At 49.1% G+C, this 26,089-nt stretch overlaps 1 protein-coding gene across 1 annotated transcript; it reads right to left on the bottom strand.

The window, feature by feature from the left end:
- Positions 1-1,551: 1,551 nt before the first annotated feature.
- Positions 1,552-19,858, bottom strand: UBE2Z (ubiquitin conjugating enzyme E2 Z). The gene is made up of 7 exons (XM_077313137.1): positions 19,487-19,858; positions 14,264-14,336; positions 12,901-13,088; positions 8,976-9,087; positions 7,349-7,461; positions 5,099-5,189; positions 1,552-4,280 (listed from the first exon to the last, which is right to left on the bottom strand). The coding sequence occupies exons 1-7, from the start codon at positions 19,780-19,782 to the stop codon at positions 4,110-4,112; spliced, it is 1,044 nt and encodes a 347-aa protein (XP_077169252.1). The 5' UTR covers positions 19,783-19,858; the 3' UTR covers positions 1,552-4,109.
- Between the last annotated feature and the right edge of the window lie 6,231 nt (positions 19,859-26,089).

The following is a 26,089-nucleotide window of genomic DNA, read 5'->3' on the forward strand; positions in this document are numbered from 1 at the left end:
TTCTTCTGTAAATTGATCTGATGGTAATCCGGCAAAAACACACTGACACAGGTAAGGGACTTTTAAGGGTTAGCATCGAGCCTCTTGTGGCGCAGAGTGGTAAGGCCTGAAAGCTTTGCCCATGAGGCTGGGAGTTCGATCCCAGCAGCCGGCTCAAGGTTGACTCAGCCTTCCATCCTTCCGAGGTCGGTCAAATGAGTACCCAGCTTGCTGCTGGGGGGTAAACGGTAATGACTGGGGAAGGCACTGGCAAACCACCCCGTATTGAGTCTGCCATGAAAACGCTGGAGGGCGTCACCCCAAGGGTCAGACATGACTCGGTGCTTGCACAGGGGATACCTTTACCTTAACCTTTATGAGGCTAGGGGAAAGAGGTTCAAATCTTCATTCTAATCTTACAGGATAAATCCGAGAGAACAATATAGTAGAACTGCTTTGGGGTCCCATTGAGTTGAAGAGTCAGTTTTATGATATTGTTCTCTTGGATTTATCCTGCGTAAGATGTGACTGGTCACCCAATTTGGGGCCATGCAGTCCTGTGTGGCTGGCCCCAGTTACACACTCTCAGCTTATATACCTCACAAGTTTCTGGGTAGTATAATATACAGGGGGAAAGGCCAGGTGCTGCAAACCTTGCACATGCAGGTATGCGTGAAGTCAGGTTCTATTTCTGCTTGCACGTCACTGGATCCAGCCCAGTTTTTAGATACAGGATTTCCCCCCCTCTCCCACACCCCAACAAATGTATGTATATATAAGACTAGGCAAGTAAATCCATGAAACTGGATTCATGCATGGATACCTAACACTGGGAATTAAGTCTTCGTTATCTGTTTCCCTTTCCCTCCCTATGGAACATCTGAACTTAAGTACTTGCAAAAGTGCACGTGCTTTAAGAAGGTAGGCCTGTTCTTTCTGAAATCCTGGATTCACCTTCTGAAACACAGAGCCTATAAACCTAGAAGTCCTAGTGTCAGGGGTGGGAAGTGCTGCCACGTCACAGCTGATGGACAGCAAATGCCATGGGGCTTTGAAGGTAAGAGGCACTCAGAGGTGGCTTGCCATTGCCTGCCTCTGCACCACATCCTAGAATCATAGAACCGGAAGGGACCTCCAAGGGACATCTAGTCCACCCCCCATACAATGCAAGAACATCCCTGGTATTCCTTGCAGGTCCGCCTTCCAAATACCAGCTAGAACCACTTTGGCCGCCTCGGTGATCACCGAAGCCCGAAGCGGCGCGTAGGAGGCCAGCGCCACAGAGAAGGGGTGGCAGTAGCACACCAGCCAGCAGCCGCACGCAGGCACAGAGCTCTGTGCCTGCGTGTGGCCACTGGCTGGCATGCTGCCGTCCCCCTCCTCTCTGCAGTGCTGGCTGCCTCAGGCTTTGGGGATAGCCAAAGTGGCCAAACCGAGCCAAAGCACACAACCCTAGGACCAACCCTGCTGAGCTCCCAAGACCTCACAAGCTTGAGCTACCCAGGTCAGGCCAGCCATGGATTTACTGCTCCAGAACGACCAGCGGGAGGGGAGAGAGGAGAGAAAGAAGCCTTCTAATTCTGCCAAAACAAATTTTATTGCACAAAAAAAAACCTGTATGTACAATTGTATATAAACAAGGTCTCTTGACTTTATTACCCTTGCGCATTCTTTTTAACTTGTTAGGCCTAAAAATTCTGTCACTAAACTTTTGTCTAGCTCAGTCATCTAGGATTGTCATTTTTGAAAATGGACACAGTCAGAAAAACACATGGCGATGGGGCAGCTAGAAAACCATATTCCTTCGTTTTTTACACTCACATGCGAGCTGTGTGTTTGTTTTGTTTTTTTAAAAAAAAGAATTAACCACATAAGGCATTTTCATGTTTTGTTTTGAAACAGAAATGTATATTCAATGGTTCGACAGCCTGCATGCATCTGAAATGGGACATCTCTGAACCATGGGGACTCCGTACATGGAGCGCCTCTAACCCTGGTGACTACAGACTGGGGGTGGGGGGAAGCCAAATATCCACACTGATGCAGTCCGGAGAATATTCGGCTTACCTAAATCCTACTGACCGCAGTGAGACTTAAAGAGGTTAGCCAACCTCCCCGTGTCCCGCTGATTTTAACAGGCGTTCAAGCACAACTAACTTTTGCTGGATCTCACCCAAGGAGATTAAAACAAACATGATCAGTTAGCTCGCCTAATGAAAGCTCTTCCACAAGGCATCTAAATGCAAAGTTACCCTAGAGATCTCGTTTTATTACTATTTAATTCCATCTGCTATTGATACCTTTGAAGATTTTTTCCCTCCTCTGCAGAGGCAGAGGTGTGTGTGTGTGTGTTTCCACCCCACTCCCAAAAGCAGATTTATGGATGTTGCTTTGCCAACAGGAAGGTTCACAAAACCAACAAGGTGCCTCCCTCCACAAGCCAGACCTGTGCAGGAGAAGCGGCAGCCAGGCCTGTGTGTGTGTGTGTGTTTTGCCTGCTGGCAGAGGAGCCCTGACTTTGCCTACAGGCTTCCAAAGAGCGGGTAAGACTAAGGCATGGGAGTCTTCCTGCAGGAAAGGAGTCGTGCGTTCACCACAGCCAACCTGCTTGCAAAAACCTGCCTCTGCATGGAGACTTTTCTTGACTATGATAAGAGGACCCATCCTTAAGGTGCCAGTTTTCAAGCATTTGAGAGAAAACCTCGAAGCAAAAACACACCCTCCCCTGCGCAGCTTCCAAACTCTCTCCCTCCCACAAAAGACACACTTCCAGAACCAAGCAAGCTTGCTAGACATCGGGATGATTATAACTACTGCACAATTGAATTTGCTGAAGGCATCTTTTGCAGACCGCAACCTTCTCTGGCTTTGCTGCAATGAAATCATCTGAGATGTGCAGCAAGTTACTCTCTCATTCACACGTGGTGTGGAATTCTGGATTTCCACTTGCAAAAAAAAATCCTTCAACAAAGCATTTTTGACAGCTGCTTTCTTCCTGGGCGTACAGTCCCACCTGGACCGGCATTTCCCTAAGCTGCTGCTGGCTCTCGCCTCCTCTGGACGTCGGTCTCCAGGCCTGTTCCCAAAACAGGGGCTCACGACTTGCCCAAACAGCCAAGCCGGCTGTCTCATCAGCGCTGTAAATTCGGGCTGCCTTGTAGAGCTGCGGTTACGAAATATGCCTACTCACTTCTCTCCTGCAAGTGGCATCTTCTCTCTCTCTGTAACCTTCACTTTTCCTGCATTGTAACCCCAATTACATGGCACTGTCAAAAAGGGGGAGATGAACCAGCAGAATTATAATAATGAGGACCGCCAAAAGCAATTCCTCATTGAAATGGGCTAAGTCTGCCTTGGGAGGCGGCTCACAAGGAAGAAACGTGTGTCAGTGGAGGGTTTTCCCTTCTACTCCTTTCCTGCATGAATCAGAGTAAAACTTTGGAGATTATTTCCTAAAATCATCTTAAAGCCCAGTTAGTGTCCAGCAGAAGCTACTCCTCTTTGGTCTGTCTAGGACAGGCAACGCCAACCCCTACTGGGATGCTACAGCCAAACGGGAAGGGGAGGGGAGGGGAGGGGAGGAGGGGCTCGTCACGAACGGCCCAAAGTGCTTTGAACAGGCTCTGGCTTCTGTGAGTCTAATGCGGGGCGGAGGCCAGCGGGGATGGAGGCGCTGGGAAAATGCAGTATGTTGTGAAACGAAGACGACAAGACGAGGAGCCATGCTCTACACAACCTCATGCTCTTTTCGGATTGAAAGGGGACCGAAAAACCTCCCTGCCCCCCTCTCCCACTGCCCCACCCCCCAGCAGCCTCCAGAATACCATGTTATGCCAAGGCGTTCCTAAGTCTCTGGCATACAATGGACCGTTTTGCAAAATAAGTTGCTCGCCGTGAGTTCAGTTCGCTTTAGCATCGAATCCTCTTTTAGTTTAATGGCATCGGACCAGAGCGCTAAAGGAGGCGAGGGGACAAAGTGACGCTGCTTCATGCGTGCTTGTCGCTCCGCTCTGGCTCTGCTCCGCTGAAGTTCTCGGGTCTCTCGGGGGGGCCTCCCCAGTGCCAGGAGTCCGAAGCTCCCATCGTCACTTCTCGGGTCGTCCTTCCCGAGCGATCCGGCAGGGAGGGGGCTAGGCCTTAACGCTGCCTTGCGTGTCCGTCTCTGTTTCAGAAGAGCTGCTCTCTGAGTCTATGTCTGGGTGCTCTTGCTGGTGCTTCTCCTGCACTTTCAGGCGGATCCCTTGCAAGCGCATTAGGAGGGACATATAGTCAAAGTGTCCTCGCTTCTCGCCGAAAGGATCCTGGAAGTGGAAAGAGCATGGGCATCAAAGGGCCTGAGGAAAGACCGGCTGAGGCTCCTGTAGGAGAGCTGGGGAAAAAATGGCTAGAACCAAGCTCTGTCTGGGGGGGGGGGGGGGGAGATAACCCAGAAACTTGGATCAAGTCTAACCGGAAAGCCATGTATTATGGCTTATTGCAGGGGTAGTCAAACTGCGGCCCTCCAGATGTCCATGGACTACAATTCCCAGAAGCCCCTGCCAGCATTTGCTGGCAGGGGCTTCTGGGAATTGTGGTCCATGGACATCTGGAGGGCCACAGTTTGACTACCCCTTGCTTATCGGAAGGGACCTCCTGGGTCATCTAGTCCAACCCCCTGCACTATGCAGGACACACACAACTGTATCATTCATCCACTGTCACCGGCCACCCCCTTAAGCTTCACACAATCAGCTTCATAGCAGTTTTACTCCAAGCAGCTATGCACGCCATCGGGGGGGGGGGGGGGTAAAAGGTCCATGTCTTTTTAGGTCAACATTAGCTGGTATTGTTGGGATTCTTAATGATGCAATTTGCTTCTTGTGTGCTTTTTCAAGTTACGGTTCAAGCAGCGGGAATTTCTCTCCCACAAGCCCCTCCTAAATGAATTTCAAAACGGGGCTTAACTTGCTCTTGGATTGTAACTCATTTCGGGACTCCCTCCCTTGTTTTTATTCAAAATGTTCCTCTGTAGGAAACCCTTTGCTGGGTGAAAAACGTCACACCCAAGAGGTAGGCTATGATGTGAATTCCTCAGTTGTCTGGATTTTGGGGTTTTTTTGAGACATCCGCCAGCCCTTACCTGCATTGTTTGTCCTTGGCGATGGAGCCTCTCTTTGCACACCGCCTCGTAAAAATCGTAATATTCCATGAAGGATTTCTCCATGACTCCCCTGGAAAATAAAAGCAATTAAGTAGAAGGCGGCGGCAGCAACGGTGTGATGGTTCAAAAAAAAAAAAAAAAAAAGGGACTTGCTTCTACCACACAAAGTTTCTGACACACAAAAAGTCACAGGAGAGGCAACCACACCGCAAAGGAGAGGGACCCATGTTGGAATCCCCTGTTCAGTGAGGAAATCTGTTGGGTGGTTTGGGGATAAAACTCTGGCAAAAGGGACGGAGGGCTATTCGGGAGCCTTTGGAGACATGAAATGGTGTGAGGATTCCTCTGACTCAGGGACAGAGCATTTGGTTTGGCCTACAGAAGGCCCCAAGTTCCATCCTCAGTAGCTCCAGACAGAAGGCTCATAGGTATCAGCTGGGGAACATTTTAAGAATCCTAGAATCCTAGAGTTGGAAGGAGCCCACACAGGCCACCTAGTCCCACCCTCTGCTCAGCCTAAATCATCCAGGGCCTATTCTGCACACAATAGATAATGCACTTTCAATGCATTTTAGAAGTAGATTTTCCTGTTCTGCACAGGAAAATCCAGCTGCTAATTTAAAGTGCATTATCCTATGTGTGCGGAGTGGGCCCTGGATCCGTCTCTGTCCAGCTGCTGGACAGACCCCTCCTCTCTGCCTATGGCACTGGAGAGCTGCCATCAGTCAAATAATGTAGGACTAGGGGGGCGGATGGCCTGACTTGGTATTAACCATCTGAAAATCTGTTCACTGCACGCATTTTGTCTTGTATTTGTAAAACATTTTCTCCCAATTGATCGGTGAGTGCACCATATACCATCCCACAAAACTTTAATGCTGTTTAATGCTAGGTTTGTTTTTTAAGATGTTATCCTGACAAAGCCCAGCCTGATACATTGAGACCTCATGACTGCAAGACTGCTCCGAAAACTGGCCTCTTTCATCCTGCCAACCCATAAAATGCTGATTTTATAGTTCATGTGACAGCTGAATTCTTTTAGGCACTAAAAGATTAAAGGAACGTTTGGTTTTCTCCTGTTAGCTGTCTAAACCAATACTGCAAACACTCAAGAAGCTTGATCTTGATAACTATATTAATAATTATAGAAAGGAAGTGGAAGGAGGAACTGGATGAAGACTACCCTGTAAGAACTAGTTTTTATACCCCACTTTTCACTACCCAAAGAAGTCTCAAAGCAGCTTATAGTTGCCTTCCCTTCCTCTCTCCACAACAGACACCCTCTGAGGGAGGCGGGGCTGAGAGAGCTCTAAAGGAACTGCTCTGCAAGAATAAGAGAACTGTGACTAGTCCAAGATCACCCAGCTGGGTGCATATGGAAGAGTGAGGAATCACACCCGGCTCTCTACACCAAGCTGACTGGCACAAGGGGTATGCAGAATTTTCTTCACTTGCTATTTTCACTTCAGGTTAACTGAACCCAAACATTTTGGGGGATTCCTGGAAACACCTGGCAAGTATTTGAATACAGGATTTCTTGTAAATCCCCAATGTTGTCAGGTCCAATAGACTCCAACTGAAAAATAAAGAGGGGAAAAAAAAAGCAGCGGCAAAGCTACAAAACATGGCCAAGAGATGGGTCAACTGGGGCTCTTTTGGGTGCTCCCTTTAAATGTGTCTGTGATTCTGCAGGAACAACTATACCCTGCAGGCTCAGCTGCTGCTCCGCTCAGTCATTTGGGTGACCAGCCCCAAAGAGCTCCAGCTGAGTTGGAAGAGAAGGTCTCCTCCTCCCCCTCCCCCCCCCCCGGGGTTGCTTGGTGGGCTTTCTTTTGCAGTCCCTTTAAACATCCCCTGCTTAAATGGACAGAAGAAAACCCCAAAAGAGCTGAGAGGCAAGAGCAATCTCTTCTAACCTCTCAGCTGGCTACATCTGGGGTGTCAAATCATACCTGAATACAAATGCGTTTTGCAGGTGTATTTTGGGTTCAGGCAGAGCCAAATGCACACCGCTGTAGTTAGAAACTACACTTTGAATTGTGCCCAGAAACACAATGTAAGATTAGGGCTGTGCAAAAAGAAAACCACGTGGACAGAATCTGCCCTGCCTCACAGCAGCACAGCTGCCTGAGCGGCTGGCCTCAGTTTTTCCACTGACAAGCAGTTTTCTCCCTTTACTCCCCCCCCCCCCAAGCCCAGAGAAGCCACACGTTAAAGACTCACACCTACCGTAAAGGCTCCGGACAAGGGCATTTGCCTTCCAGCATGTCACACACGGCAACTCGAATTGTTTCATGCCGGATGCATTCGTTGTAATTTTTACTGTCTCCTGGATGCCGCTCCTGCAAGAGATCAGTTGCCAAAGAAGCTCCATTCAAAAAGTCCAAAAGAAACAGAAAAGGCCTTCTGTCTTTGGTAATACCAGAAAGGGGGGGGGGGGGAAGGAATCAGATACTAGGTTTGCCTCTCACCAGTGTGACTGCTGTCCTCCATCAGGAAAAATTGTTTACTTTTATCACTAATTTGTAAGGGAACATTTTAAATCGTACTTAAAACCTACATACCATAAAGGGACAGCTTGGTATGTTTCCATGTCAATTATCCTAGTATAATAATCTCCCACATCCAAGAAAGCCCACAACCCAGAACCTCTCTGAATCACGAGACTGAATCTTCTGGCCTCCTTGGCCCACAGGAGAAGGAGAGGGTCCCCTGCATGTTGCTGCTCTGCAGATACACAGTCCAGCCTCTCCAGCCTCGCGTACTGATTTCAGGAGGAAACCTGTGATGCAATTCAGTCCGTGATCCTGAGCAAACAGGCTTTTGTAACACGCCCAGGAAGGAGATCCATCTGCAGGTATTTGTGACGAGCCAGACAGTAGGGTCTGGCTAAAAGGAGCATGTGGGTCACAGCTTTTGATGGGTTCCTTAGCTTTCCCAAAACTAGCTGTTCCATCAGGCTCAACAAACAAAGGAAACAGCGTGGTGGCGGAAATAAAAACGTATTAACTTATTCTAATTGACTCTTCTAGTATTTCTTTTAGAGCCTCTTGTGGCGCAGAGTGGTAAGGCAGCAGTCATGCAGTCTGAAAGCTCTGCCCATGAGGCTGGGAGTTCGATCCCAGCAGCCGGCTCAAGGTTGACTCAGCCTTCCATCCTTCCGAGGTCCGTCAAATGAGTACCCAGCTTGCTGGGGGGTAAACGGTAATGACTGGGGAAGGCACTGGCAAACCACCCCATATTGAGTCTGCCAAGAAAACGCTGGAGGGCGTCACCCCAAGGGTCAGAAATGACCTAGTGCTTGCACAGGGGATACCTTTACCTTTTTAGTATTTCTTTATATTTCCATGGGTGCCATCCAAAAATTTAATAATTCCAAAACGGAGCCAAAACGGGGTTAAAAACTGCCAATTTTCAAGGTAAACAACTTTTCTTCAGTGGCTTATTCCCTCTCTTAGTTCCATTAATGTCAGTAACCTTTCACTGTGCATTGTCAATCACCTCATTGTATACATTGGCCATAGGCTCACAACTTCTCGGAGAATCCAATACACGTAATTAACAAAGGCTCACAAGCAGCATTAATTCTGAACCCAGGGATGACCACAGCACTTAAGGTTTTAGTTTTTTATAAGGTTCTTCCACGTGTGCTAGAATTGCTTTCTCTGAGACAATCAGATCACATTTTAAGATCTGCAATACATCTTGAGGAGAGGTGGTGAAGGATCAGATGTACATCAGAGAGAGGGAGTTCTGCCCACACAGAATTGCCCCAGCTCAAGGTAAGGGCAAGAATATTATTTAAGGACAGTGCCCATTAAAAGTAGATATAAATTTCCGAACCCAGCCTCCTTACCTGTTCAAAGCCAGGTTCATTGTGATAGGGGTTCTCAGTCATCAGGGACTGTATAGAGATGAGGACCGAAGAGATGCTCTGGGCAGGACTCCAGGCCGGACCGGTCCACGTGCTGCCAGACAGCAAGAAACTTGAGTTTATTTTCACACACATAGTTCTGTAACATGGGGGGGGGGGTGACATTTGTATTGCAAGGTATGTCCTACCATGACCTCACCCATGTGAGCAGGGCCTTTTGTAGGTGGGTATGATCAACAATACACGCCTGTACACAAGCTTTCTCCCCGTACCCCCAGCCTGCGGAAACTTCAACCCAAGGAGTTCAGAAAGACCCCCAAGTTCCGGCAGTTCCGCAAACTGCGTAGAAAGGAATTGTTCAGGAGGACATTTTCATAAAGGAAATAGCCATACTGATCCAAGAAAATAGGCTCAGGTTAATAGCTGGGTTAGTCTGAAGTGAGTCCAGCAGTTTCTTTAAGACTAGGAAAGTTTAACTCTGGGTAAAGGCTTTTGTGTGTCTGAAGAAATGTGCATCCACATGAAAGATTACACCCAGAATTAAACTTTGTTGGTCTTTAAGGTGTCGCTGGATGCAGGCTTTGATTCAAGAAGAGACACTGAGCGTCTACTCATATAATACCATGTTCTTCCTCGTTTAAAATGCCACCAACACTTATGCTTTGTTCAGGCAACAGTTCCATTTCACATTTCTGCAATTCCTATTAACCTATAGATTGCACTGATTCTCACCGAGAAAGGCAGACTACAAAGAACGGAAATAATACACAATGTAAACCTCTGGATGGCAAGATAGCTTTTTGCGACTTGAGTCCTTGAGAATTCCAGTTCGTACAATTTTTTTTTAATTTAAGAGGTTTTTGAGTCTTCACAGCGGCAGAATAGCTTTTCTTTTAAACCCAGTATAATAAAACGATCCCAGAAGGAAGGTTAGTGAAAGCCTAAATCCGCTTCGCATATAGCAGCAAGGACAAAGGAAGCAAAAGGCAGGCATTTTACTGATCAATGCAATAACATAAAATCTTGGATCACGTTCCAGGACACGCTCAAGCACAAGAACAATTCTTTTTTGACACCAGATGCAGGATCCAGTAGCCTAAGCAGCTCAACCCTCAGTTTGAAGTACAATTCCAGTGCCCATGGCTGTACAGGCAGAAGGTATACCAGAGAGGCTTGAAATGGGCAGGACCCTGCCACCTATTCCCTCTTGTACAACAGGCTGAAAGCAACCTATCCCCAGCATTATAAAAGACAGATGTGAGAATATGGGTTGAGACCCTTCTGACCTCATCTCATTTATTTATTTATTTTATAACACCCTTCCCTACGACTCTGGGAGGTTTACATAAAACATTTTGGAACATTTACATCTTGACAGTGAAACGGGGAGAACTGAACCCATAGGCATTTCTAATCGTCAAGCCCCCAGACCCTGGATTATCAGCACAACTCCCCAGTTAGCAGAAGCATTAAAACAGGGGTAGTCAAACTACGGCCCTCCAGATGTCCATGGACTACAATTCCCATGAGTGTTTGCTGGCAGGGGCTCATGGGAACTGTAGTCCATGGACATCTGGAGGGCCACAATTTGACTACCCCTGCATTAAAAACTATGTGGAACAAACAAATATATGCAAATGTTGATACAGGCTACAATTTTGATTTCCTCATTGGCCAGGTTTGTGTGCTCCCATGACCTGTGTAGGCCAGGCCAGCCCGATCTCATCAGATCCCCGAAGCTAAGCAGGATCAGCCCTGGTCAGTATTTGGAAGGGAGATCACTGAGGAATCCCAGGGTTGTGATGCAGAGGCAGGCAATAGTAAATCACTTGTGAAGCCTCTCCCTTTGAAAACCCTAGAGCAGGGGTAGTCAACCTGTGGTCCTCCAGATGTTCATGGACTATGAGCCCATGCCAGCATGGCCATGAGCAAAGAGCCATCCTTCCAAGCAGCAAAGAAACGCTGCGGAATGCTGACCCTGATTAAGGGGAAGCTCTGCCAAAGCCGCTGTCAACCTTGGAGAGAAGAGCAAGGGTTTGTCTGAGCCTCAGCTCAGGTAGGGATGGGGAAACAAGCCAGGCATTTTTGGATAGGTGGCTATTCTGGGGGCTGAGGGGAAGGCCTGCACAGACTTGGCTCAGCTCTTGGGACTCACCTTGCGAAACAGGAAACAGAAAACCAGAAGGAACCAGGCCTTAGAAAAGGCACAATGAAGTAATTTGGGAGGGTGGGTGGGTAGGGGGCTAATGGGCTCAGTTCATTTTTTGTCTGTCCTGCAGGAGACAGGAGGAGAAGGATATATTGGGTAAATCATCCTTGGTAGGCTCTCCCTCCAAGGCTCAGTGGCACAAACAATAGCCTAAAAGTTGTATGAACACTTTATTGGAAGACTGGAGAATGACAAATGTTACAGTGGTTTTTAAAAAGGGGTCCAGAGGGGGACCAGGAAATTATAGGCCACTTACTCAGCCTGTAGTCAGACAGATTTATCAGACTCATAAAGGTACAAAGCCCACTGACAGAAAATCATCATGGCTTTGGCAAAATAGAAGTCCTGCCTCACCTTCTTTTTGGAATTCTCTGAGAGAGTAAACAAGCATGTATTTAACGGTGACCTGGCAGACATCACACCCTTGGCTTTTCTAAAGGATTTTGACAAGGCACCTCATCTAAGACTTCAGAATAAATTTAGTAATCATGGGATAAGAGGTCAGGTTCTCCCATGGATTAAAATTGGTAAAACGAGACCTAGGCCTGATAAGCACCATGCGTCAACCCGATGAATGAATGACCTCAAACATGTCCTTATGTTAACAGCCTTGTTCTGGCATTACAAGCCGAGGTTTCATTGATCTAGTTAATCCATCTCATGTTGAGTCTTCCTCTTTCCTTACTACCTTCCTTAGCATTTTTTCCTTAGCATTACTGTCTTTTCTGATGACTCTTCTTGAAGCATACAAATTTAGACACATTAAAAAGTTGCAGACTGTCATGCTACAGAATGCTGCAAAAGGCACTGCTAGCCAGATGCATAAGCAGGAAGTACAAACAAGGAAGCTCTGACCCTACCCTTTGGCTTCAACTAAGTTTGGAGCCTTACACTAGCAGAAGGGCCTCTCAGATGTCACCTCTTTACGCTGGAGGAAAGCTCCATAGTTAAGCTAAACCGAAAGGTAGAATATCACTCAGTAAGAGATTTGAGCCTACTGTTCTATCCAAGCCAAGTATGGCGTTTTCTGCTGGCGGAATCAGGCTTTTGCCGCTAGAAACACAGAAGGCTCCATACTTAGCTGAGCAGAGGTGTAGGATCAAATTGCATATACCAGGTTGGATCCCACCCACCTGGCTAAGTATGGATCATTAAAAGTTCTCCTCTGAGTCCCTCGCAGCAGAGGGACTCTCCTTCTGCCAGTGGAAGGCTTCATGCTTAGGTGAGTGGAGTGGCAGGATACCATTCAGGATGCGATGAGAGGATAACAAAGACAATTTCTGTATCAGGACAGGTGGCAGCTTGTGGACCAGGTCTTTGCTACTCTCCCTGACTTCTGCAGTCATCTATCTCTGCAAGGAGCCTACCTCTGCAGTCATTTCCCCCATGACCTTCTAGTCACTTGAAGCAGGGGTAGTCAACCTGTGGTCCTCCAGATGCCCATGGACTACAATTCCCATGAGCCCCTGCCAGCATTGCTGGCAGGGGCTCATGGGAATTGTAGTCCATGGACATCTGGAGGACCACAGGTTGACTACCCCTGACTTAAAGGAAGCCCATGCTGCTTGGGCATGAGTAGCCACACTTCCAGTCTGATGCGGTTTCCCTCTCGCCCTGGCATAGATCAGCCCACCTCCACGCTCTGCATAAGAACACATACAACTCCTTGAAAACAGCCCTGCTTGCTCCGCTCCTTACCCTAGAATACTGAGGCAGACCTTCCCATTGCGGTAGAAATTAGGGTTAAACCTCACTGTGTTATTCCCGGTTGTCATCAGCTTGACCCGTGGTGGATGGATGGGATAATCTGGAGGACAGCGAAACAGGAACAAGAAGAAACCCCCTTCGTAAGGCGTGTCAAAGGGCCCTGTGATCAACGCATGAATCTGCAAGAGAAAAGCCCAGCTCGCGCAAGCTCTTCCAACTGGGTTGAGGCACCGGCCAGCCGAGCCCATGTGGAATGCAAGCTTGACCCCAAGACAACAAAACGGGTGGTTAAGGGGAAGAACACCTCTGGAGAAGGCCTCGGATCCATGTCAAAGCCCTCCTTCACAGAAGCAACACAAGACGGGGTAAACTCTTCCCAGCCTACAGGCAGAGGGCTGCATCACTGAATGCCTGAGCAGCAGGGGAAACACACAAGCAAAAAAAAACCCACTGCCATAGAGGACAGCCAGGGAGAGGATTCTCCTCAGTATGCTAGTTCCCATTCCATCTTGCCCAACGTCCCTCTGTACCATGGCACAGTCAGTCTAGTGCTCTATGGCAGGGGTAGTCAACCTGTGGTCCTCCAGATGTTCATGGACTACAATTCCCATGAGCCCCTGCCAGCAAACGCTGGCAGGGGCTCATGGGAATTGTAGTCCATGAACATCTGGAGGACCACAGGTTGACTACCCCTGCTCTATGGGCACTCTACCTTCCTTTTTCACTATCACTCAAGGCTGGCCCCAGCCATATGCCAGGTGGAATAGCGTTGCCTTGTAAGCCTTGAGGAATGTTGGAAGCCTGAGTTTCTGCCAGCAGCATATTCCACCAGGCTGAGGACAGGGCCAGGCGCACTTCTTTAGGGCCAAGGACCACCAACATATCAGCACTTGATGCTCTTAATGTTCTTCTGGGGGTATATGGAGAGAGGCAATCCCTTAGATATGCAGGGCCCAGACTGCGGATGCCCTGTCACTAACAGCCATGCTCAGGTCTTGAAAACGGAACGCTGTGGCTTCCTATATTAAGTCAATCCATCTCCTATTGGGTCTTTCTGTTTTCCTGCCGCTTTCCACTTTTCCTAGCATTATTGTCTTGACCAGTGACTGCCACCCACTGAACCAGTTAACGAAAGTCTTGCTCCTCAATGCCCTGTTTGCTCTACCCAGTGTGCTGCACATGTGAGGGGGAAGAAGCAGCTTTGTGTGAACTTTGCTTTACCTAACCTCCACCTGCTCTTCCCACAGCCGCTGACTTGGATGGGATTTTAGGTCCTGGGGGGGTGAAGGGCAATTTGCCAGCCTCCCTTGGTGACCAGCAGGAGGACATGGCAGAGAGTGGCGTCCAGACCTACCTTGGTCATATCATGGGGGTCAGGCACAACGAACATCCCAGGGGGTGGCTCCTTATAAATTGACATAATATCTCTGGGGAAAGAAAAACAGGAAAATGCAGCAGTTAGTGAAGATCCTGGAAGAGCTGAAAACTGATTCCTGAGATGGGGAAGAAAACTGCATTTAATACCACTGCCACCCTCTCCCCCCCCCCAAACAAAAGAAAACTTTAGTTTGAAACCCCTATTAATTCAAACAAGTAAATCTGCCCTAAACCTTGTAAAAGACCAAGATAAAGCCTCCCCTCCCCGTCTAATAACTAACTTCTGATGCTTGTTTTTAAGGTGTCTTCCCCTTTGCCACACATTGCTCTATTTTTATACTCTGGTCCTTTGACCAATGACCTGGTTGGCCTTGCCACTTGGTGTGTTGTGTGCTGAGAGTGGCCCCCAGAACAAGCCCACCTTGCAGCATTGCTCAGGGAGGGGGGAAGGCAATGAACCAACAATATTACAAAACGGGCTTCGGCTCTCCGCTTGGGCTCCGAAGATAACACTGCCTCCTAGCCCTACTATTTACAGATTTATTGTTTCTGGAAGCTCCATTCAGTCACCAAAGCTAATCGCCACGGATGGACCTCTATGTTTGTGGCCATCACCAGTGGCAGCAAGTCCCATATTTTAATCATTGACTAAAGTAGTACTTTATCCATCCTGTATCTATTGTCCATCTATTGGAGGGGGGGGGGGGTCCTCTCAAGATCTAGTATTTTCGGAGGGAGAAAAGGTCTCTCTACCCTCTCTGCTCCAGGTATAATTTTACAAACCTTTATGATGCCCCCTCCTCTGCCATCTTTTTCCTAATCTAGAAAGCCCCACTGTTTTGACCTTCCCCCAGCAAAGGTACATGTCTTTTCTCTTGGGCACAAACTCACAGCCACTCCAGTCTGTCCAAGAAGTCGCCCTAGCAAATTAGGCCCACTGCCGATTAAAGGTGTTCTTCCCTGAACAGCACCTAACAGGCACACACATGTGCAGTAAGGCACTGCTGACTGTCTCTGGCTCAGTTGAACAGCCACAGCTCGCTCCTCACTTAACAATAAAAGATGGGCTGCCACAAAGTGACACCTCCTGCCCTACCAGGAAATTATGTCAACTGCATGCAATAGAAGAAAAAGAAAGAACAGCTGCAGCACATGTCAACCTGGCACAGATTATCTCCGCTGGATGTAAAAGAACCACACACCCCGTTTAAAGGAATGGGGAGGAGCCACATCACACTTTTGGAAAGGAAGCCAGCTTCACATTCACTTTCGTTCAGTGCTCCTCGCCTCATGCTGACAATAAAGCTTTTGTTTCCGGGATTACGTAAGGCCTAGTGACCATGCTTCATTATGAGAACAAGCCTGAACCATCTTGGGTTTTCCCCTGGCTCATTTCCCTGCTTTAAAAACAAGGCTACAGAAGTTCCTGGAGTTGGAAGGAAACCAAACCAAACCCTCTACTGAGTAACCTTTGCCAGGCAGCATCTCAGCTTGATTCTGGCATCCAGAGTTGGCATGACTGGGAAACATTCAACTTGGGGGTCCATTCGTGCTAAAGAGAGGTGTTCCCAAAGAGGCTGTGGAAACCCAAAAGGTGCCTAGAGGCAGTTTGGGGATGGCTGAGTGCTAACAAGCTGAGCAAAGATGTTACTGATGAGGATCTTCCACTGCATAAACCAATGGCAGACATAGCCAGGGGCACCATGCATCAGCTCCAGCTGGTTTTTCCAGGCAGAGATCTTGCTACTGTGGTGCATTCCTTGTTAAAATCTAGATTAGATTACTGCAACACACTCTGTGTGGGGCTGCCCTTGAAATTAGTCTAGACAGAATGCTGCAGCCTGATTGGAGTAGCTGTAGAGACCATATCACTCTCATCTTGTTCTATCACCACCGGTTTTCCGTTTGCTTCCAGACCCAATCCAAGGGGCTGTTAGTGATGTCTAAAACCCTACAGGGCTTGGAGCCAGCATACCTTACAGGCCCTCCAACTCCCATAAGAACCTAACCTGACCACTCTCAGTTGTGGTGCTGCCTCCCTCTGTCATTCCCACTGCAATGGGAGTTGGAGCAGAAGAGGAGCTGGGGAAGATACTGCATGCAGCAGCTGAATAACACCTTACTGAGGTTCTTCTCCTTTCTGCAAACTGCTATATAAGGCCTGACTGTGCCCAGAGCCTCAGGACTCTTTGTCCTTTGGCTGTTAGCCTGAGTGTTGGGCCAAGAGATCGGCTAGAAGAGGATGAAGGCCAGTTTATCCACCAGAAGCCTCCCCTGACTTTCTTGTTTGGTCTGGTTTTTTTTCTCTTTGCATCGTTAGCTGCTTTAGGTCCTTCCTGGAGAGAAAAGTAGAATATAAATACACTAAAATTAAAAACAGATAAAATAGTGCCATGTTTAATGCTTCCAGAGAGTGTCAGGATGCATGGAGTCTGGGGGTTTCACAACCTTACATCCCTAGGTCTTTCGTTGGCAGCTTCATTTTAATGGGTATGTTGGGCGTGGCACTTTATTTTAAGATTAAAGGTTTTATAGAACCATTTTATTTCAGCCTTGGCAGCGCACTAAGCGCTGCGCAAAAGAAGAGCTCAGCTTGGCTCCCTGTGGCCTGGATTCAAATTCCATCTTGTTCAGAATCACTCAGTGCAAACAAGTTACTTTTAGCCTTTCAAGCCCCTAAGACCTATTTCAAACCCCACCTTCCAATGACATGGATGTAGGCAAAGAGGAGACCTCCGTCTGTGTTATTGAATATGAATTGGAAACCTTGTGTGTGTTGATGGCTTCTGAATTAATGTGGATCACCTTGGGTATATATTGTCAGTTACTTCCTGAGACTTCCAATTTGATTTCTGGCAAGCATACCAGAAGAACAGCTTATAGTAATTTTGGGGTTTTTTCTATCAAGTCACAGCTTACACAGTGACTATATAAGGTTTTCAAGGCATGACACATTCATTGTTGGATTGTCATTGCTTTCCTGAATTGTGCAGGGGGGGGTTGGACTAGATGACCCTGGAGAGCCCTTCCAACTCTATGATTCCTTTGCCTAATGGCCCTGGTACTCCTTGGTGGTCTCCCACTCAAATGCCAGATAGGATCGGCCCTGCTTTGCTTCTGAGATGTGATGAGATTAGGCTGGCCTGGGTTCTCCAAGTAGCTATTGTGAACAGGATTCTCTCACTAGGAGAATGCTCAGTTTCTATCACCGAGGGAAGACCCTTCAGGCAAAGAGTTAGGACTTCTTACCACACACCAAGCAAGGAGGAGGAACCCAACAGGGAAGGGAGTACGGCTCTTGAACAGCATTGGTTCTGTGCCTGCTTGTGTACAATTTCCAGGAAATTTCAGAAAAGCAACACTGTTTGTTTGTAAAAGCAAGCATGTGGGCGAGGGGCAATATGAGTATCTTGCAGAAGGGAGGCAAAGCCTTCAACACAACATTACCCACCATCTGTTCACCCAAGACTGAACAAGGAAATTGAGACTGAGATGGAAACCATCCAAAAGGGTGCCCTTCCTACAGGCAAATCAATCCAGAAGGGTAGTCTTGTTAGTCAGAAGCAGCAAAACAACCACCACAACCAGGAGCCCAGGGTCACCTTAAGAACTTCTTTCCAGCATGAGGTTTTCTGTGCCCACCTCTTTCTGTCATGTAGACAGACATGCAGCCTGAAGAAGCAGGCTTAGTCCCTGAATGCTTACGCTGGAATCATAGAATCATAGAGTTGGAAAGGGGCCATACAGGCCATCTAGTCCAACCCCCTGCTCAACGCAGGATCAGCCCTAAGCATCCTAGAGCATCCAAGAAAAGTGTGTACCCAACCTTTGCTTGAAGACTGCCAGTGAGGGGGAGCTCACCACCTCCTTAGGCAGCCTATTCCACTGCTGAACTACTCTGACTGTGAAAAACTTTTTCCTGATATCTAGCCTATATCATTGTACTTGAAGTTTAAACCCATTACTGCATGTCCTCTCCTCTGTAGCCAACAGAAACAGCATCCTGCCCTCCTCCAAATGACAACCTTTCAAATACTTAAAGAGGGCTATCATGTCCCCTCTCAACCTCCTTTTCTCCAGGCTGAATAAAACCAAGTTAGTCCTTAAGGAGCCATAAGGCTCCCAATTATTGTCCCTAGACTGGGAAATTACAGGCTGAGAAAAGGACAGGTAAAGGGAAGAGTTCTCTCATCTTCTATTCACAGTTCCTTGGAGGGCAACACATAACTCCAGAGCCAGCGCACCCAGGGACCCAATGCTACTGACATTTTTCTTACACCATGTTCACAGTAGGCATCTCCCCGCTTCCCTTTCTTGTGCAGTAGGCAACAACTTCATAAGCATAGCTCCTCCCCACCCTTACATCTCCCCACTGAAAGAGCTACAGGAAATAGAATGTCAGAACCCAACAAGAGCCTGCGCCCTGCTGGTTGACGCCTGTTTGAGATCCAGGCTAGCATCTTCTTCTTTTATAAAATGGCCAACCAGCTGCTCTGGAGGGCCAAGGAACAAAAGCCTACTGCTCCCTTGCCAAGACATGCTGCCTATGAACGCTGAAAGGCCCTTCAGTCATCTTGGTGTGTCGTTACTGGTGGACCTCTCTTCCATGGATGAGTCTAAGCCAGGGGTGGGCAAGCTGCGGCCCTCCAGATGTCCATGGACTACAATTCCCATGAGCCCCTGCCAGCGAGTGCCACAGTTTGCCCACGGTAAGCCTTTTAAAAATCCTTCTATCCCAACGGCTGTTGCCACATCTCTAGGCAGTGGGCTTCACAAGCCAAATGTGATACGGCCCCCCCTTAAGCCCTGGTATACAGAAGCCCCCTCTAACCCAACGCAGCCCACCTCCGTCGTGGGGAAATTGCCTACCCTTCGATGTGCAAGCACGAAACAGACAAGCAAAACCAAAACCACAGCGCAAGGCTACGGATGCGCCGCGAATTAAGCGCCTCAACCCCCCCCCCCCCTTTTTGGACGGCAACAGCCCAATTCTGGCCAACGCGCAGCCTTGAGAAACAAACTCCCCACGCAAACACGGCCTTGACGGGGCCGAGATCGAGACAGCTCCCGAGCGCGGACAGGCGGCGCGCACTCTGCACACGCCCAGAGGCCCGGCCGTGTGAGCGGCGCATGCGCGGTGGCGCCCGGGGCGGGGGGTATCGGGCAAGCGCCCCCCTCCTTCCTTCCTCCCTCCCCTCACCGTTTGATGCGGAGCAGGCAGGTGGCGCTCGGCCTCTCGCCGTCCCAGTCGCCGCTGGTGGTGGGGTCCCAGAAGGCCGCGGCGGCGAGGGCCGAGGGAGGGATCCCGGCCACCGAGGGCGCCCCGGGCGCGGCCCCGCTTCCCGTGGCCGAGCCGCCTCCGGCCGAGGCCAGCCCCGCCACCGCCCAGAGCTCCGCGGGCAGGAACACGCCCGGCCCGCCCCCGCCGCCCGCTCCGGAGCCCGCGGGCCCCGCCGCAGCCGCCGCCGCCTCCTCCGCCACCGGGCTCTCCGCCATCCTCGCCGACGCTTCCGGGACCGCCGACGCCAGCGACTGGGGCGGCCAGAGCGGAACTCGCGCGGCCTCTCGCGCGCCCCGCCCCCAGCCAGGCGCAGGCGCAAGCGGGACCATAGAGAGGCAGAGGCCCAGAGCGCCACCGCGGCGGTAGGCGGGGCCGCCGACAACGACGTCACCGGCTGCCAGCATCTAGGAGCGGAACCCAGAGGAGCCTTCTTAGGTTCCCTGGAGACAACCCGTTTCTAGGAAAATGCAGCCCCAGCAGTCATATTGCTGCCCCCCTTCACTGAAATTCCTCACTGCCCCCTGGAGCTTTCCACCACCCTGAGCGGGGTGTACCTCCCATTTTGGGAATCCCGTGGAGCAGTGGTTCTCAACCGGAATAGGCTGCCTAAGGAGGTGGTGAGCTCCCCCTCACTGGCAGTCTTCAAGCAAAGGTTGGATACACACTTTTCTTGGATGCTTTAGGATGCTTAGGGCTGATCCTGCGTTGAGCAGGGGGTTGGACTAGATGGCCTCTATGGCCCCTTCCAACTCTATGATTCTAACTTGGGGGTTGGGACCCCTTTGGGGGGGGTCGAACAACCCTTTCACAGGGGTTGCGGCAGGTCAAACAGCTTGGCTGGGGGGAGGGGGGCGCCATCCACACAACAGCCTTACGGGGTAGATCCAGATAGGGCGTTCGTCTGTCTGAAGCAGCAGAAAAGAGCGAGATCGGCACGGTGGGACAAGAGTCAGAACTGAACTCAGAAACACCAGGGGGAAAACAATTTCTATACAATCCTGAACAATGGATCTTCACGCCATTGGTCAGTTTCGGTTTAATTTCTGTGAAAGAACCCTAATTTTATGGTTGGGGGTCGCCACAACATGAGGAACTGTATTAAAGGGTCGTGGCATTAGGAAGGTTGAGAACCACTGCCTTAGAGCGGTGGTCCCCAACCATTGGGCTGCGGCCCGGTGTTGGGCCACGGAGGGCCCGGCACCGGGCCGCGGCTCCCTCTCCCCGCCCCCCCCCCCCCCGCAGTAAGAAACTTCCCAGGCTTCAAGCAAATCGGCCGCAAAAGCGGCCGATTAGCTTGCGGCACGGCAAGCTTCTTTTTCTGAGAGGGGGGGAGAGGGAAGCAGGGCTGCACATGTGTTTCGCGCATGCACGCAAGTGACGCAAATGCGCGTTTGTGGCGCGGCCGCGCGATCACCCTTGCAGAAGGGGGGAGAATGTTCTCTCACTTACCTGAGTGTTTGTTTCAAGAGTGTTATTGGGAAGCTGTTGCTCACTCTCTTTGCCTTTCTGCTATGGGATTCCACAGGATTGCACCTTGCTTGCATTAATAATTCAGGCAAAGATTAGAGCCCTGCACCAATTATTGTAATTACTGGATCACTTAGCCATACCTTCAGCTGATTTCTTAGTGAAGGTTAATTTTTATTACTGATATTACATTTTAGATAGTGTGCCTTGGATTTATTTTGCTATGGAATTATAGTACTAACTATTCAAGATGGCCTTTCATTCTGATTAGCAGTGTTTGTGTGCTGAATTGTAAATTCATCCTTCTTTCTAACTATTCTTTACTCAGAAGGTGATCCTAGTCCGTTGCTGCAAAAAAGAGTGCTGGGTAATAGATTTATTGAGACATAAACTTAAGGAACTTCAAATGGACAATCCAGCGAAACCACTGTAGAATTTTCTAGTAGTCTGTATTACTGGGTTTAAAGAAAGTTGATCCTTTCTTATCTACTCTAGGCATGAAATTGCGTAACAAGTTTGTTGTCACAGATCACTGTGATTATACTGTGCAATTCTTGATGTTGCATAGAAATGTTGCAAACTCTTTATTTCATGGTGTCTTTGTCCACTTTTTTTCCTTTTTTAATCTGGTGTGGGTATTTTACTGTAGAAAATGCTTTTCCCTCTAGTAGAGGAAACAGGCAGTTGAAGCTTTATGTGGCATAGAGGTAAATTACACATTCAACAAGCCTAGGTAGAGCTAGGAGCTACTGAAAGAGAGGAAGTATGTTTCTACAAATATGAGGGCTACCCTAGTTTGCATAAAAAATCTGAAAAGTGAAATTCAAAATGGGAATTGTGTGTCATGGCACAGTCAATATGGAGGTGCCAACAAGGGGCTTCCAAAGCAAGTGAGAAACAGAGATGGTTTGACATTGCTGTACCATGCCGCCTTCCACCCCCCAAATGGAGCTTACAACCCATCCAAATTAGCCATATCATTGTTTCCACTTGCTCAGACATTACGCAAAACCATCTGCACTGCTAGGTTGCCTCACTCTTGAAGATCCCCATGAAAAGGTAGGGATGACCTACGGGATTGCTGTGGAAAGGAATGTTGGCCAGATTACAGGAAGGTTAGAGTTCCACGTGACCTGGTGAGGTATTTAAGCAACTAACAAAGATGTGTATAAACCAAACAACTGCAACTGCTTTAAGCATGGCTCCCCGTAGCCAGTCACATTCATTCAGACTGGCAGTGGCTGTCCCAGGTTTCCTGACATTCTTCTAGGCTGGCTTGCAGTGATTCTTCTTTATTTTTTATTTATTTTATTTCTTATATTTCTATACTGCCCTCCCATAAGTCTCAGGGCAGTTTACATAAAACGCAAAGATATACATCACAATCGTGACAACAACATTCATAATAGTGGTTATAAACTGAGCAACAGTATTAGAATAATTCATGTTACAACAATGACTTTAACTTTCAAGACATGATCCCATGGGAAATCAGTCTGAAGCATGGAAAGGGGTGTCAGGGGGGGCAGTGGATGTTGTTGAGTCAGCCTGTCTCAACCAAATGCCTGATGGAGGAGCTCCCTTTTACAGGCCCTGTGGAATTGTGGGAATTGAGGAAGGGCCCTGATCTCATCAGGAAGCTCAATCTACCAGGTAGGGACCAGGATAGAGAAAGCATTGGCCCTAGCTGAGGCCCGGTGTGCTTCTTTGGGGCCAGGGATCACCAGCCAGTTGGAGATGGCGGAGTATAAGGCTCTTTGGGGGTTATAGCCAGAGAGGTGGTCTCTCAGATACAGTGGACCCAGACCACATATGGCCTTGAAGATTACCAGAACCTTAAGCCTGTTCCGGAATTTGACTGGGAGCCAGTGGAATTGTTAGAGGGCAGACCGGAGGTGAGACTTCCATGTTATATTTGTGAGGACCCTGGCCACAGAATTCTGGACCAGTTGCAGTTTCCAGGTCAAGGTTAAGTGAAGGCCTGCACAGAGCGAGTTGCAGAAGTCTAGTCTAGAGGTGACTATTGTATGGATAACTGTAGTTAGGTGTTCTGGGGCCTTGAAGGATGCTAGTAGCTTGGCTTGGCATAGATCAGGGGTAGTCAAACTGCGGCCCTCCAGATGTCCATGGACTACAATTCCCAGAAGCCCCTGCCAGTGAATGCTGGCAGGGGCTTCTGGGAATTGTAGTCCATGGACATCTGGAGGGCCGCAGTTTGACTACCCCTGGCATAGATGGTAGAAAGCCTGCCATGCTACTCTTGTGACCTGTTCCTCCCCATAGAGGGAGGCAGTGAAGATCACACCCAGGTTTCTGGTGGAGTGAGCTACTGATAGTTGCACTCCATCCAGGTTGGGTAGTCGTGCTTCCTCACTTGCACCCTTCCTGCCCAGCCACAGGACCTTCGTCTTTGAAGGATTTAGCTTCAGACGGCTTTGCTTGAGCCATCTCATCACCGCTTCCAGGCATCTGGCTAAGGATTCATGAGAATCAGGGTGGCCATCCATCAGGAGGAAGAACTGGGTGGCATCTGCGTATTGATGGCATTGCAGCCCAAACATCCACACCAGCTGAGCAAGAGGGCATATGGATGTTAAATAGGATTGGAGAGAGGACTTTTCCCTGTGGGACTCCACTGAACAGGACAAAGATGGAATGTTCTGTGGCATCCTCAGCCACTGCACTATACGTCTTTTGCTAGGCCACCTCAGATTCAGGCAGTCAGTGGGTCAAAATGGAGAGTGCAATAAAAAAGGAAAGGGAGATACCACTAGTGCACAGTGGATGAATGTGAATTTATTTATTGATTGATTTTATTTATCATACTTATATACCGCCCTCCCCGGAGGGCGAATAAAATAAAAATAGTAATACAAATAGTAATACAATAGTAATAAAAATAGTAATACAAAGACTGTTTTTTATTTGGTTTGAAAGCTGGATGTAGAATTGGTATTTGAAGAGGGGAAAAGTTAATAAAAGTATGCTGCTTCTATATCTTCCAAAACATTTTCCTGAAGTGCCTTTAGGACATCCCACCTTTTGGGGCAGTACTGTTATTTGTTTAATGCTGTTCCAGAGGTAGTTTAGCCAGTAATAGGTTAATCTTTCTAGGTTTTGACTTCAAAAACAATGTTTTGCAGTGCCTTTAATTTGTTTAATGCCTGTTCCTGTCCAGTCTGTTGTTTTCCAGAGATATTTTGGCCTGAAAGGGATTAATATAAGTGACAGTTCTGTATTTTCTTTTCTATAATATTGTTCTTGGGTGTCTGTAATGAATCCCATGGGTTTTTGCAGTAAAATTAGATTCAAATGGGTAGCCGTGTTGATCGTAGCACAATAAAATCAGAGTCCAGTAGCACCTTTAAGACCGACAAAGATTTATTCAGGGCGTGAGCTTTCAAGTGCAAGCACTCTTTGTGCAGTTGTATTATTTGTTTAACTAGATTTTAAGCCCATTTTACTGTAGATAAAATGGGCGCTAGATGGCATTGGCACGGGGCAAGGGTAGGCCTGGCTGGCGTAGCACAGGGCAGCACAGGGCCGCAGGAGGCTTGCCCCCCTTCCCCACGGCGGAGCGCAGAAGGTGTTGGGGAGGGCCGGGGCTACATGGAGGGGAAGCGGCGTACCTTTTGTCGGCTTCGGCTCCTGATCTGGCAGGCTTCTGAACGCCGTAGTCCGGGCGGAGGTGAGGCGGGCGGCGACGCTGCGAGGCGGCTCCGCCCGGCGGCAGAAAGCTTCCCGTCCCCCCCCCACCCATCCACCCCCCCGAGGCTCTCTGGAGCCTTCTGCCGCGGGCCGCAGCGGGCTCACAGCGTCTACGACGCTGTGAGCCCGCTACGGCCCGCGGCAGAAGGCTTCCCGTCCCCCCCCCCCACCCATCCACCCCCCCGAGGCTCTCTGGAGCCTTCTGCCGCGGGCCGCAGCGGGCTCACAGCGTCTACGACGCTGTGAGCCCGCTACGGCCCGCGGCAGAAGGCTTCCCGTCCCCCCCCCACCCATCCACCCCCCCGAGGCTCTCTGGAGTCTTCTCTCGGCCGGCGGAGCAGGCTCGCAGCGTCCACAACGCTGCGAGGCCGCTCCGCCGGCCAAGAGAAGGCTTCCCAGCCCACCCCCCAGCCGAGGCTCTCACCAGGCGGGCTGCCATTTTCCAAGCGAGTGAAGCAGGCAATGGGGAGCCGCGCTTCGCGCGGCTCCCCATTGACTGCCTGGGGCGGGATTGACACTCGGAGGGGCCAATCAGGAGCCGCTTCGCGGCTCCTGATTGCCCCCCCCCCGAGTTTTTATCCCGGACCGGTCCCGCCCTAACTCCTCCCCACTACCCCTTACTCCTTTATACAGTCCGTGGCGCCCGTGGCGCCACGGGCTGTTTACAGATGGCGCCCGTGGCGCCACGGGCTGTTTACAGATGCTTGTTCTGGGTTGTTATGGAGGTATTTTGGCCTGAAAAGTGTCAATAAAAGTGTACCTCCAATTTTTTGCAGTACTATTGATCAATTGATGCCTGTTCTTTTACCCTGTCCTTAAAACCCTGCCTTCTGGGTTTTGTTTGTTTGATTTACATCTGCAACATCTACCCTGAAGATAAGTTCTGCACAATTTCATGTCCATTTTGAGGATTATTGCTGGTGGCTTTTTGTTTGTTTTATACGCACTAATATGGCTGTAGAATTTTTCCTACTAGAAAAACAAAATGCACTTCAAGCTCTTATGGTGGGTTCTGCTTAGAAGCGCCACAGGGTGTCATAGTGTTTAGCATCTTTATGGAGGACCTGCATGAGCAGGGTTCAAATGTTGTAGTCTGCAGTGGATCTCCCCAGGTGACTTTTGAGACCACCCTGACTCACCTGAGCTCATCCTGCCTGGAATAAATGCTGCAAGTATTTAAAGTGCCACAGGATTTGTTGTTTTGTTAGTTCAGAATTGCATGTCTTTAAAAGTTAGAAGGCAGCTGTGGACAGAGTGTCTCCCTACACCTCCACCTTTTTGCAGCTGCTGGATTTAGGGGGAAGTCTGTACAAAATGCCATGAAATATGCCAGGGTGGCACACCTGT

The sequence above is a fragment of the Paroedura picta genome, chromosome 16, assembly GCF_049243985.1.
Source record: "Paroedura picta isolate Pp20150507F chromosome 16, Ppicta_v3.0, whole genome shotgun sequence".
Classification (NCBI taxonomy): Eukaryota; Metazoa; Chordata; class Lepidosauria; order Squamata; family Gekkonidae; genus Paroedura; species Paroedura picta.